This window comes from Melospiza melodia, chromosome 10 (genome assembly GCF_035770615.1).
Source record: "Melospiza melodia melodia isolate bMelMel2 chromosome 10, bMelMel2.pri, whole genome shotgun sequence".
In the NCBI taxonomy this organism is placed as follows: domain Eukaryota; kingdom Metazoa; phylum Chordata; class Aves; order Passeriformes; family Passerellidae; genus Melospiza; species Melospiza melodia.
In genome coordinates this window covers 15,243,316-15,254,565 of record NC_086203.1, presented here as the reverse complement: position 1 = coordinate 15,254,565, position 11,250 = coordinate 15,243,316, and the positions used below count along the sequence as shown (strand labels likewise).

At 51.0% G+C, this 11,250-nt stretch overlaps 1 protein-coding gene across 3 annotated transcripts; it reads right to left on the bottom strand.

Annotated features, from left to right (window-relative positions):
- Nucleotides 1-288: 288 nt before the first annotated feature.
- C10H3orf18 (chromosome 10 C3orf18 homolog) lies at nt 289-11,175 on the bottom strand. Of its 3 annotated transcripts, none has more exons than XM_063164513.1 (5): nt 11,159-11,175; nt 7,508-7,902; nt 6,614-6,854; nt 6,152-6,177; nt 4,578-4,690 (listed from the first exon to the last, which is right to left on the bottom strand). In XM_063164513.1, exons 2-5 carry the CDS (start codon nt 7,739-7,741, stop codon nt 4,625-4,627), a joined length of 567 nt encoding a protein of 188 aa, XP_063020583.1. In that variant the 5' UTR covers nt 7,742-7,902; nt 11,159-11,175; the 3' UTR covers nt 4,578-4,624. The 3 variants fall into 3 exon arrangements, with proteins under 3 accessions (XP_063020584.1, XP_063020583.1, XP_063020582.1); XM_063164512.1 differs by lacking the exon at nt 11,159-11,175 and adding an exon at nt 9,872-9,890; XM_063164514.1 differs by lacking the exons at nt 6,614-6,854; nt 11,159-11,175 and adding an exon at nt 289-2,855 and having other exon boundaries at nt 4,561-4,690.
- Between the last annotated feature and the right edge of the window lie 75 nt (nt 11,176-11,250).

Sequence of the window (11,250 nt, the reverse complement as noted above, 5' to 3'; positions counted from 1 at the left end):
GGTAAGTTGGGATTTCTTTTTGTGCTCTGGATGCTCAGGACTGGCAGCTGGAAGCTCCTGCCCTCCTGACTTCTCCAGCAAGCCTCTCTGAAGGGATCTGTGTTTCTGTGCTATGGAACACTAAACTTTGACCCCCACAGAGCTTCCCCTTCCAAGTTTTTCACATTGAGTTTTTGAAAGAGCAGGGGAATTCACTGCACACAAATTACCAGCAGATACTGGGGTAACACTCCAGCAGTTCCTGTGGGAAATTGCAAATTACAGGAGAAAAAGACAATCACACTAGACTTTCATGTAAATAGTTTAATTATATTTCAATGCTTTAAAACACAGAAACACTTGAATTAAATTACATCATAATGCTTCTGCTAAATTATACATCTGAGAACTGTGAGAGGAGGCGCTATGGAACTAAAAGAATATGAGCCCAGCAATTACCCATAATATTCTTTTAGTCTTATTGTCTGCACTTCTTTACTCTTAAGGGCAGTCATCACAGGACAAAGCCTACCATCACAGGGAGAGTGGTTCAGGAGAAGTCCTGTGTAGGTGTGTTTGTTGTTGCACTGCAGCACACAGAACTGGGAGAAGGGCACACACTGGGCTGAGGCATTGAGGAAACAGCTCAGCTCACACTTGCTTTTTGTTGAGTTTAAAACAACCATTCAAATTCCAGTCCTAAGAGTTCTGGGGAAAATTCTGCAATTTAAGACAGCTGGACACCCCTACTGCCACGTGCTTCCCTGTGCTGCTGCAGAGCCTGGAAGGGGGACAGGCAGGAAGGGAGAAATCAGCTGTGGCTGCTCTCAGTGAGCACTTGCAGGAGCTGGCCAGTGCGTGTCTGTGTGGGGAGGTATTTGTCTCTCAGCTGATGGCTGGGAATAGCCACAGACAGACTCCAAATTCTGAGGACCTAATGTGCATTACACTGAGTGTTTGTACCCATGCACCTTGCTTCCAGCAGCATCCCTGGGACAAACAGCAGCAGCCTGGGAGTGCCTCCTGCCACATCTCCTGGCAATGAGGACTGGGCTGTTTTTCACACCCCAACCCCTAATATACCCCCAGAAATCCCTAGTTCTAAAAGACAGCTGGATACTGAAAAACTAAAGCAATTTAGCCCTGCAAAGCTGCCCTGAGGGAAGCTGGAAGAGGGAAGGCTGGTAAGGAGCTGTGCCCTGCAGGGGTCAGGGGCACAGGCCCAGGAAAGAGTTTGCATTTAATGAATATGGGAAAAATCACACAGGGGAAGAACAAAAACTAACTGGCAGGTCCAAACTTGCAACAAAGCCCATGGCACCTGACTTGCCACTCTGAAACAACTCCTTGCATAAAGCTTTAGATCTGCATTCAAATTTTGGCTTGCCCTGATTCCCTTTTAACTGGTGCTGTGGATGGAATAAAATCTGATTGACAATGCCTGTAAGCACACAAAGATGAGGAGGTGATCAGGGCACAGCTGGGCACTGATGCTGCTCCCTGGCTGCTCTGCAGCACTCGGGGCCAGTGCCCACCAAAAGCTTTCACCAACAGACCCCCACACTGCTCTGCCACATGCCAAGGTGGCCAGAGACCCCTTGGCACTCTCTTCCTACTGCAGCCCTGAAGGATGCACAGGCAGAGATTCTTCAGGGCTCCAGGGAAACCCCTGGCTTACCTGTCTAGTCCCACCTACCTGTTCCTAGCAGGTAACTCGAGCAGAGGCTAAGGCAAAGCTCTGTGTTCCCTTCAGCAGGAAGAAGAGAAGGCTCTGACTGCAGGTCCTGGCAGGTAAGGAAGTACAAACCAGGTGTTAGTCATCTCTGGGGGCAAACACTGGGTTGTTGTTGAGCCAACACATGATTTTCCTTTTTTAAAAGAAAGTATTTCAAAGCTTACTGTGTTTTCCTGGATAACACTCTGCACTGTAGAAACTTCCCTGAGCCAAAGCAGGAAGGGATAAATGGTATTGGAACCCTAGGTCTGCTCAAGTCCTCTTTGTGGCCCAACCTCTTATTCCTAGCTCAGCAGCAGGGCTCACACAGCCAGACAGTGATAGTCCCTGGCTCTAGCTGTGGGAAATCCCCTCTGTCTGTACAGTAGCTCTAATTTAGGATATTCAGCCACTTGCTCAGATTAAGATGTTATCAGCCAAATCTTCACTGTTTCACTTTTTCAAGCTAGTGAATTCCCCATGCTACCACACCACTGTGGTGCATGTTTACCAGCAGCCACAGGCCTGGGAGGGGATAATCCCCTGGTTGTTCTCCTTGCTGTGCCCCAGGTCACCCCTCAGCTGGGGCAGGCAGCTCTCCTGGCTCAAAGAGGCTTTGCCACCAGTCCCCAGGACTGGCCAGGGCTGTGGTCACTGCACAGAGAGGCTCATCCATCACCTTCTTTGGGGCCTGGGCACACAAAGCCAGTGCAGAAGTTCTCTGAGATGTGCCCCTCTCTCCCTCCCTGACCCAGAGAGCACAGCTCTGTACTCTCACAGGTTAATCTACACAAAGCAGGCACTGTTCCTAAACTCAGAGCTTGGTAGGTGGTGTCAGGCAGTGCCAGCCCAGAAACTGGAGCTCAGGAGCTTTTAATGGTAACACACACACCAGAGAATCACCACTGCCCTCACAAAGGGTTTATTTCCCAGAGTGGTGGCACCTCCTGTGCCCGTGTGTAACACAAACCAACAGGTGACCAGCTGGGCTCAGTGGATCAGCCATGCTTGAGGAAGTCACTGCTTTGTTGGTGTCATCCTCCTCGTTGTCAGCAGGATCCGGGGGCAGGGCAGGGCCCGGTCATGCATTGATGGCGTTGGCCACGTCCGTGAACACCAGGCGGCTCGGTCTCTGCAGGGCTCCCTGGCTCGGCAGCAGCACCTGCAGAGAGCAGGAGAGCTCAGGACTGCACCTTGGAACGACATTCACCCCTCCCAGGGGCGGCTGCCCGGCTAACGAGGCGTTAACAAGGCTGTGACGGGAAAATACAGCAGCCTGGAGAGTTAGTCAGCACATCCCTGCCAGTTTAAAATCCCCACATCATTGGATTTTTGGGTCTCACTATTTATATCTACAAGGCAGCATGAAAAGCTTGAGATATCAGAAGGCCAGGAAAAGTTCCTTTGCATGAACTTGAGCTGTTGTTTTAGACTCTCCCTCTCTTTTTATATTGAATCTTTAAACTCTTGTACTTCCCAAGCATTAGCAAGAGGGACCTGAGGCATCCTGCTGGCCAGTCTGTCCCTGGAGAGGATGATTCTGGTTTTACTGGGCTGAGGTTAACTCTGGCCTTACAATTTTCCCCCTTTACTACCTCCAGGTAAGCCTCCTATGTGGAGAGTTATCCTCTATAATATCCTCTGTTCTATACCCTCTATTATAGAGGGATGTGATGTTGTCCTAGTATGTGCTACTCAGAGAACAAGATTCTTTGCTTTTATACACCACGTTTCCTGCTTTCCAAACTAGTATATTTCATGTTGGTTATCTTTTATATTCCAGTGTGAAATTTGAGCTCTTCAGCAGGTTAAGAATGTCTCAAGGTAAGTATTTTATAATTACAATTGTATTTATTATTTCCTCTTTCCTTTTCTGCCTACACCAAGCTTGCTACAGATTTTCTGAAGGTGTAAAGTGTGTGGAAACTGAGAACTATTTGGGAGAACTCCTGCTCCTGGACAGGAAAAGCAGGGGATGACATGGGCAACACAGAGCAGCTGGAAAGGGATGCATGAAAGGAAAGGTATGTCTGCTCCAAGGACAGGCTGTGTCACTGGGTAAGGGACCCTGTTCCAATCATCCCTGCTGGCTCTTTTAAAAAGGCTTTTTGTGTAGTAGTGGTGACAAAGGGAACAGTCAACACTGAAGCTGGACCCAAACAGTGGTGAGAAGCCTTTTTTTCCAGTTTCTCCTACCTTTTGTTACACTGGGCAGGAGAGAGCCTCCTGTCAAACACTGCCTAACTCCTCAGTCCACCCTAAGCACTCCAAAACACTCAAGTCCCTACCTCCAGGGCTGGCCAAGATGGGGAAGTCATCCTGAGATCTTCCCTACCCTGCAGCCCTACAAAATCTCCCTGGCCCTGTTGGAAAGCCGTGCAGGGAGCAGTGCAGTGAGCCTGGGGTGGTTGCTGCCCCCCTTGCTCTGTGATGCCTGGGGTGTTTTTGCCTGCCTTGCTGTGTGATGCCTGAGGTGTTGCTGCCCCCCTTGCTGTGTGATACCTGGGGTGGTTGCTGCCCCCCTTGCTGTGTGATGCCTGGGGTGGTTGCTGCCTGCCTTGCTGTGTGATGCCTGGGGTGGTTGCTGCCTGCCTTGCTCTGTGATGCCTGGGGTGTTTTTGCCTGCCTTGCTGTGTGATGCCTGAGGTGTTGCTGCCCCCCTTGCTGTGTGATGCCTGAGGTGTTCCTGCCCCCCTTGCTGTGTGATGCCTGGGGTGGTTGCTGCCTGCCTTGCTGTGTGATGCCTGGGGTGGTTGCTGCCCCCCTTGCTGTGTGATGCCTGGGGTGGTTGCTGTCCCCCTTGCTGTGTGATGCCTGAGGTGTTGCTGCCCCCCTTGCTCTGTGATGCCTGAGGTGTTTTTGCCTACCTTGCTGTGTGATGCCTGGGAAGAAGCTGCATCTCGCCCGTGTTCCAGCAGCTCCTGCTCCAGCTCATCCTGTTCCTCGGTGGGGTCGAAGTTGTACATGGGCATGAGCTGGTGCCGCAGCTTCTCCAACCTGCCCCAGGGAGGGAAAGGCTTGGTGAGAACAGGGCTCAGGCTGCTCCCCCACCCCACTGCTGAGGCTTTCTGCAGCCTGCTTCTCCTGCTGCATAGGGATTCTGCTCCTGTGGCTGGATGAGGCTGAGAACCTACTACACACAGCTGGCAGGAGTGCAAGACACCCAGAGTGCAGTTACAGGGATTAATTGCCATCACTAATCTATGTTGGCAGGCATTTACACACAGAGGAATCAGGATTTAAGTTCTTGCAGACCTTAAAAGATTAGGCTTTATGGGGAGGGACAAAAGAAACAGTGGAACATAGTGGCTTGGCATGTTGTGCCTTCTCCCCCTGTCCCTCTGCCCACACCGCACTTCACTTCAAGCTCCAGTGGCCTGAGAGTACTTTAATTCTGGGGCCGAAGTACATAAAATTAAACAGAAAATAATAAACAATAAATAGAAAATAGGAAAGAGGGATTCTCACAGGGAGCTGATGCCTGTGGACACTGTTCCTACTCTTGTATCATTGCTCCAAGAGACAGAGCTATGAATTATTACTCAAAGGGTCTCCTCAGAGCTGGATGATGGATGGGGTGGCTCCTGGGAGAACACTGAGTCCTGCCTTTGGCTACAGCTGAGTTTTGAAGTAGAGGGAAACACACAAGCAGTTACTGGCAGTGTCACCACAAGTATCTATTTTGGCAAGTGTTAGGATGACACATTCTTCCCCTGCTTCTCTATGGGCTTACCAGCACAACCATTATCTCCAGCAGTGCTACTTTCACAGGCCAAGCACTGAGTACTCCTGCAGCAGCACCCAGAGCTGGGCTTTGAGGCTGGGCTAGGAAATTTTACAGTGGGCAGCAGCACTTTCTGGTAGTCTGTGCATGGCCAGATCTGCCCCAGGGAGGGAGGGAGGAAGCACCACAGCTTATGGATCTTCACCAGAGTCCCTGCTGTGAGACAGAAGAACCAAGATGTGATTCTCCCTGCGTGCTGCTCTCCTCTCTATTTTCAGCCAGGAGCTTAGCAAGGAAATTAAGATATTAACTCCTGGGCTGAAGCTGCATCTCTGCACTGTGCTGCTGCCAGTTGCTGTCCCTGCCTGGGCTGCTAGAAAACACAGGAATCTGGGAATGGCTAAAACCTGAGATCTACACCTGTCATGATGGAGTTCCCAGCTTCTTTATACACCCATAATCCTCTCCTCTGTTTTGATGCATCTCATAGGTGAAGTGTGATGAGTTTGTAGGATCCCTGACCTCCTCCTGCCCAGCCTTATTCTCCTTCCAAAGCTGTGGAGGAGTCTTTGACACTCTGGTGTCAGAGGGATGCCCAGTCCCAGGAGTGCAGTGTGCCAGCCTCAGTCACACCATGTTCTCCCACAGCCATCACTTGCACTCTCCCCATCTCCTCCTGAGCTCACTCTGCATTTTGAAGCACTGAGTTCCCTTCAGCCAAGAACAGAACTTACCTCTTCCTCTTCCTGATATACAGAACCTGCAGGAGAAAAAGAAGCATCATTACAGCAGTCCCAGTAGGATGGGGAATAGCTGAGAAGAGCAATTTTGGGCACACAGGAAAGAGGTAGAGAAGGTTGGTGTCACTGTGCACCAAAGTGGGGGAAGGCAGAAGTGACAATGAAAATGACATTTCATATGCATCACTGTGAGCTTGGCAGCACATCATGTCTGACACTAAGTGCTCAGTGGCCTGTTATTAGGTGTGTTAGTAGGAGTAGGAGTGTTAGGTGTATTACCAGGTGTAGCTCAGCACATTTCTGTGGCTGCAGGACATATATGACAATTTAAGAGTGGATGAAAAAGCTGCCCTTTGTGATTTTCATGTGCAGATTTCCTACAGCACAGAAGTGCTGCTACCCCCTCCCCAGTAGAAAGGGAAGAAGCAAAGAGGGAGGGCATGCTCAGGGACTTGCCTCTGTCAGCCTGTGCAGGGAAGAAAAGGAGGCTTTGGGCCTCCACAGCCTTGTCCTGAGAACTACAGACGCTGGATGCTGCTCTTGGGAACTTTTGACTGTTTCCAGGTTTTCTTAAGGGCTTTTGGAAAAATTCCTCCTGGGGCCTGCAATGAAATTTTGCAGTAGGCTCCTCTGATGGCTGTATTAGTGAAGCCCTTCCTTGCACAAGGAATGGGAGCTTGCTGCTACCTTCTGTTCTCTGTTGGCAGGGAAATGATCTGGTTACATAAAAGGAGAGCTGCAGCCCTTGTACTGCCCGTGCTGGGCCCAGAACTGGGGTATCTGAAAGCTTCTGCCCACAGCATTAATGGCAAGGTTAGTGACACACCAAACCCTCAAGGACTGATACCCAGCATGCAGAACCTTGGAAATGCACTCCAGGGTGAGTCTTGCTAAGATGGATTCAGGCCACTTTAATTCAAAAAATATTTACCCCATGTCCACAGGGGGGACTTCCATGGTTTCAATAGTCTGGTTGAAAAGTTAATATGGATAAACTTTCTTGTGGGGGCCAATGCAGCTGTTCCAGGTAACAAGTCAGAACAGAATCTGCTTTTTTCCCTTTTACTTGAACTTCCTATTGCTATTAAAAACAAATACTGATACTCCATATGGCTGCTCCTAGGCCTGCTGAGCATCCCATTTGGATCAGACCTCAGGGAGACTGCAGAAATACTGGAACATTTGATAAATGCCTTAAAAAAGAAAGGAATCTCAGGAACTATCAGTTCCCAGCAGTTCTGGGTGAGACTTGAATAGAATGCAAATAAATTATTCAGTGTAAATCAGTCCTAGAACCTTTAGCCACCCTCCACCCTGAAGAGACAGGAATGTTTAGCTGGGCTCTCTTACCATTGCTACAGCCAAGCCAATCACAGTAATGATCCCAAAGGAAAGCAGCATGGTGCTCATGCCAGGTCCCGTGCTGGCCATGTCTGGGATTTTGGTGCTGTTGAAAGTGGTAGTCTCAGGGCTTATGGTGGCTGTTTGTGGTACAGTCACATCCAGAGCTGTCCCTGGCTCTGGCCTGGCCGTGCTGGGGGTGCTGTGATGCAGGTCATGCACAGAGGGTGAGCTGTAACTCATCCTGCCAGCTCTTGGTAGCTCCTGTTACCGAGCTGTTGTCCTCTCCCATCAGCTACAGGAGTGCAGAGCTGCCCCTCCAATCCAGGGCCCCACGTGAGACCTCTCCTGCAGCATCACCACTGGTGGGTTTTCTTCAGGGTAGGAGCCACACTGGACTTGGCCTAGGACAGAATGAGAACAAATGAGCAGTGCAGAGCTCTTGGAGACAGGCACAACCTTTCCCACAGTTCCCCAATTCACCAGCACAGTTTTTGAATGCCTGATCAAAATAAGAAAAATGTTTTTTAAGCTTACTAAGAGCCCCCAAAATCATGCCTGATTCACCTGGGAGTTGGAGATAACTCTCACTACTCCAGCTCTGCCTCCTTGCAGTCACCTAGAGATCTGTGTGGGGACAACCTCAGAACCCTTGTCTCTGGTGTGCCCCAGGCTGAACCAGGTGATCTCTGTCTGCCCCAGGATAGAGCATCTTCCTGCTTCTGTCTCTTGCTTTTAATTTTTGAAAAGTTGTATTGATCCCCTTATCAGTGGGAACATACCCAGTGAAATGACACTCAGCTGTGAGGCATCCATATCTCAAGATGCTTTTTACTGAATCCAAAGTAGGAGTTCCCTGTTGTGATGAGTCCCTGCACTATCCATTGTCCCACTGCTGCTCATCCCAGTGCTCTGGAAAGAGTGGGTTGCATCAGTCCTCCATCTAAAAACACCAAGTATTTCTCAATCCCTCATGAAAGCACCCACTCAAGCTTAGTCATGCACTGGCAATTATCAATATTAATTTTAAAATTAGTCCAATTTTGGAGTTGTGAAATTTGATAGATCTGTTCATGCTGAGAACATGAAAAGCTTTAATTGCTTCTTAGTTCTATTGTGCAAATGATCAAGAGTTGCAAAACACCATGGGATGAGCCTGTGGGAAGTATTTGCACACTTTGTTTATAAAACACTGTATGTAACTTTAGACCATCAGTTGCTTCTCTGAAAATGCAGCTACCTCTGGAGCTGAGCTGACCTGAGAACTTCTGTAGCAGTTCTCTGGTAATTTCCCTGCAATTCAGCAGACATTGCATCTCTGGGCTGGAATGCAGCTGGGACAGAGGGGTTAGTGAGCTCTGAATAGAAAAAGATGTGCCTGCAAAGAGAAACGAGCCATTGTTCTGCCCCACTCTGTTCCATTCCAGGCAAGGTTACTGTGCAGTTCCCATACTGTGGTGCCTTACTGCTCTCCATAACTGCAGGAAGCAGCATGATCAACATCTGCCACAAACAGCTGGAGCAGGAAAGCACCCCAGGCAAGCAGCACCAGCCTGTGCTGTGCTCAGTCAGCAGCTGGAGCACTCACCTCCACTTGTCCTGCAGCTCCCTGAGCAGGTAAAAGCTTTGCCACTCATGCAGGGTCTGTCTCAGTCCCCTGGAAACAACTTTGTGAAGCACAGGGGAATTCTGAACTGCCTGGGAGACACTGTCAACTCCCTGGAGTTTCCAGAGAAATGTGAATAATAACAGTTCTGGTCTGGTCCCTCCTAGCATTGTAAGTCATTGCAGCTGAAGGGGATTGTGCCCTTCACAGGCACAAACCACAGGCACCTGGACTTCTCCAGCCATTCCTGGGCACAGCACAGCTCAGGTGCAGTGCACTTGGGCACAAAGATGGCAAATTTGAAATCAGTGTCACAACAACAGCAGCAGTGACAGCCCAGCAGGAAAAGGGAAGGAATTATTGAGCAGATTGAGCAGCTGCTCAGGCAGAATCCATCAATTTGTGCTATTCAGGGAAACTTTCCATAATGATAATACTCATTTTTTAAAAAGCCACTACCAAGGAAATAAAGAGTGGAAAAAGAGCCTAAATGAAAGGAGTGAAGCAGGCCCAAGGGCTTTGCAGAGTATGGCTCTAGATCTTAAACAGCTCCTAAATTTTGGAAACAAAATGGGTTAGGCCTTCAGCTGAATGTGGTGTCAGTTCTGAACAACTGAAAAAGGCTGGGTTGAAATAAGCCAGCTGAAACTCTGGTCAGGGGAGAATGGGCTTCTCATTCTGTTGCTCTTGGCATCCTGTTCATGCTGAAGGATTCCCATGCCCACAGACCTAGCTCTAAAAGCAGTCCTGTGTCTGAGGTTTCTGACCTGGCTTACATGACCACTCCCAGGTTCAGATAGGGCTGTTTCTGCTCCCCAGCTCCTCCTGGTCCAGGCTGCAGACAGACAGACAGGGAGGCTGAGTGCAAGGATGGCCCAGGGCCCACAGCTTACACAGCAGAGCTGAGGGGATCATCTTTCCCCACCACCTTCCTTTTCCAGTTGTCATCCTGGTGCTGGAAGTTTGATCTGCAGGCTGGGCACACTCCAAGCCTCTGATGGCAGCTGTAGGGCTGGGAACAGCTACTACCTATCACTGGCAGGTTCCAGCACAGTCCATGCACAAATAGAACAGAAGAGGAACCAGACCCTCAGCTGCTGCCAGCTGGCATTGTTCCACTGCCTGCACCAAGAGAGCTCCTTGCACAGCCAGGAGTGCTCTGTGCTGGGCTCTGCTGGGTCTGCACACAAGGGGAACACGTTTGTTTCTCTCCCAAGCCAGCATTTCCAAACTGATCTCTGATAGCTGCTGCTCATTTCTGAGATGCAGAAAATTGTTCTAGGCCCCACCTTGTGCCTTTTCTGAAGTATTGGTTTTAATCTCTGTGCTGCTGTTTCATTTTGGGTGTGACTTGAACAGAGATTTGTGTCACTGGGATGAAGATGGGTCAGAGGGTCTCTGGATGAAGAATAATAACAAGTACAGTTTCTTCATTACTTCACCAAGATGAAGTATCTGTAGTAACTCAGCAATACAAGCGGCACTGTGTTGCTGCTGGCAACGGGACGTGGCTTCCCAGTGGATGAACTTTAGGCTTCCTTCACCTCTCCAGAGCTGACCAGGCTCCAGGGAAACGGGAAAGCCCCGACCGTGTGTGCCCGCTGCCCGGAGCTCCCCGGCTGTCACCCTGTCCGAGAAGGGCACGGTCCCGTCCCACCCTAGCCCAGGCGCGGGGCCCGTCCCCAGCAATGTCACCGCTCCGGTGACCCCCCTGTGACACACACCGGATCGGCAGCGACCGCCCTGGCCCCGTGCGCGCAGCACCCCTGCCCCGCTGCCCGCACTCCATCCCTGCGGGAAGTCCCTCCTTCCCCATCCCGAGAAGTTTCCGGGCGGATAACGGGTTACGGGGCCCTTCCCGCTGCCTAGGCGGCCTCACAGCCGGCTCCCCGCTCCGCCCGGGACCGGACCCCGAGAGGCCGCGGCAGCCCCGCAGTGCCCGCGGGAGGGACAGGACGGCGCAGCCGGACACCCCCGCAGCGCGGCCCGGCCCGGCCCACCCCGCCCGTCCCTGGAAGCGCCCCCCGCGCCGGGGCGGCCGGGCCGGCACTTACTGCGCGCTGCCGCCGAGGCGTCCGGTCCCCCCGGGGCGCGGGCGGAGCCGCCGCCGGGGGCCGCGCCCGGGGCCGCGGGGGCCGGGCCGGGC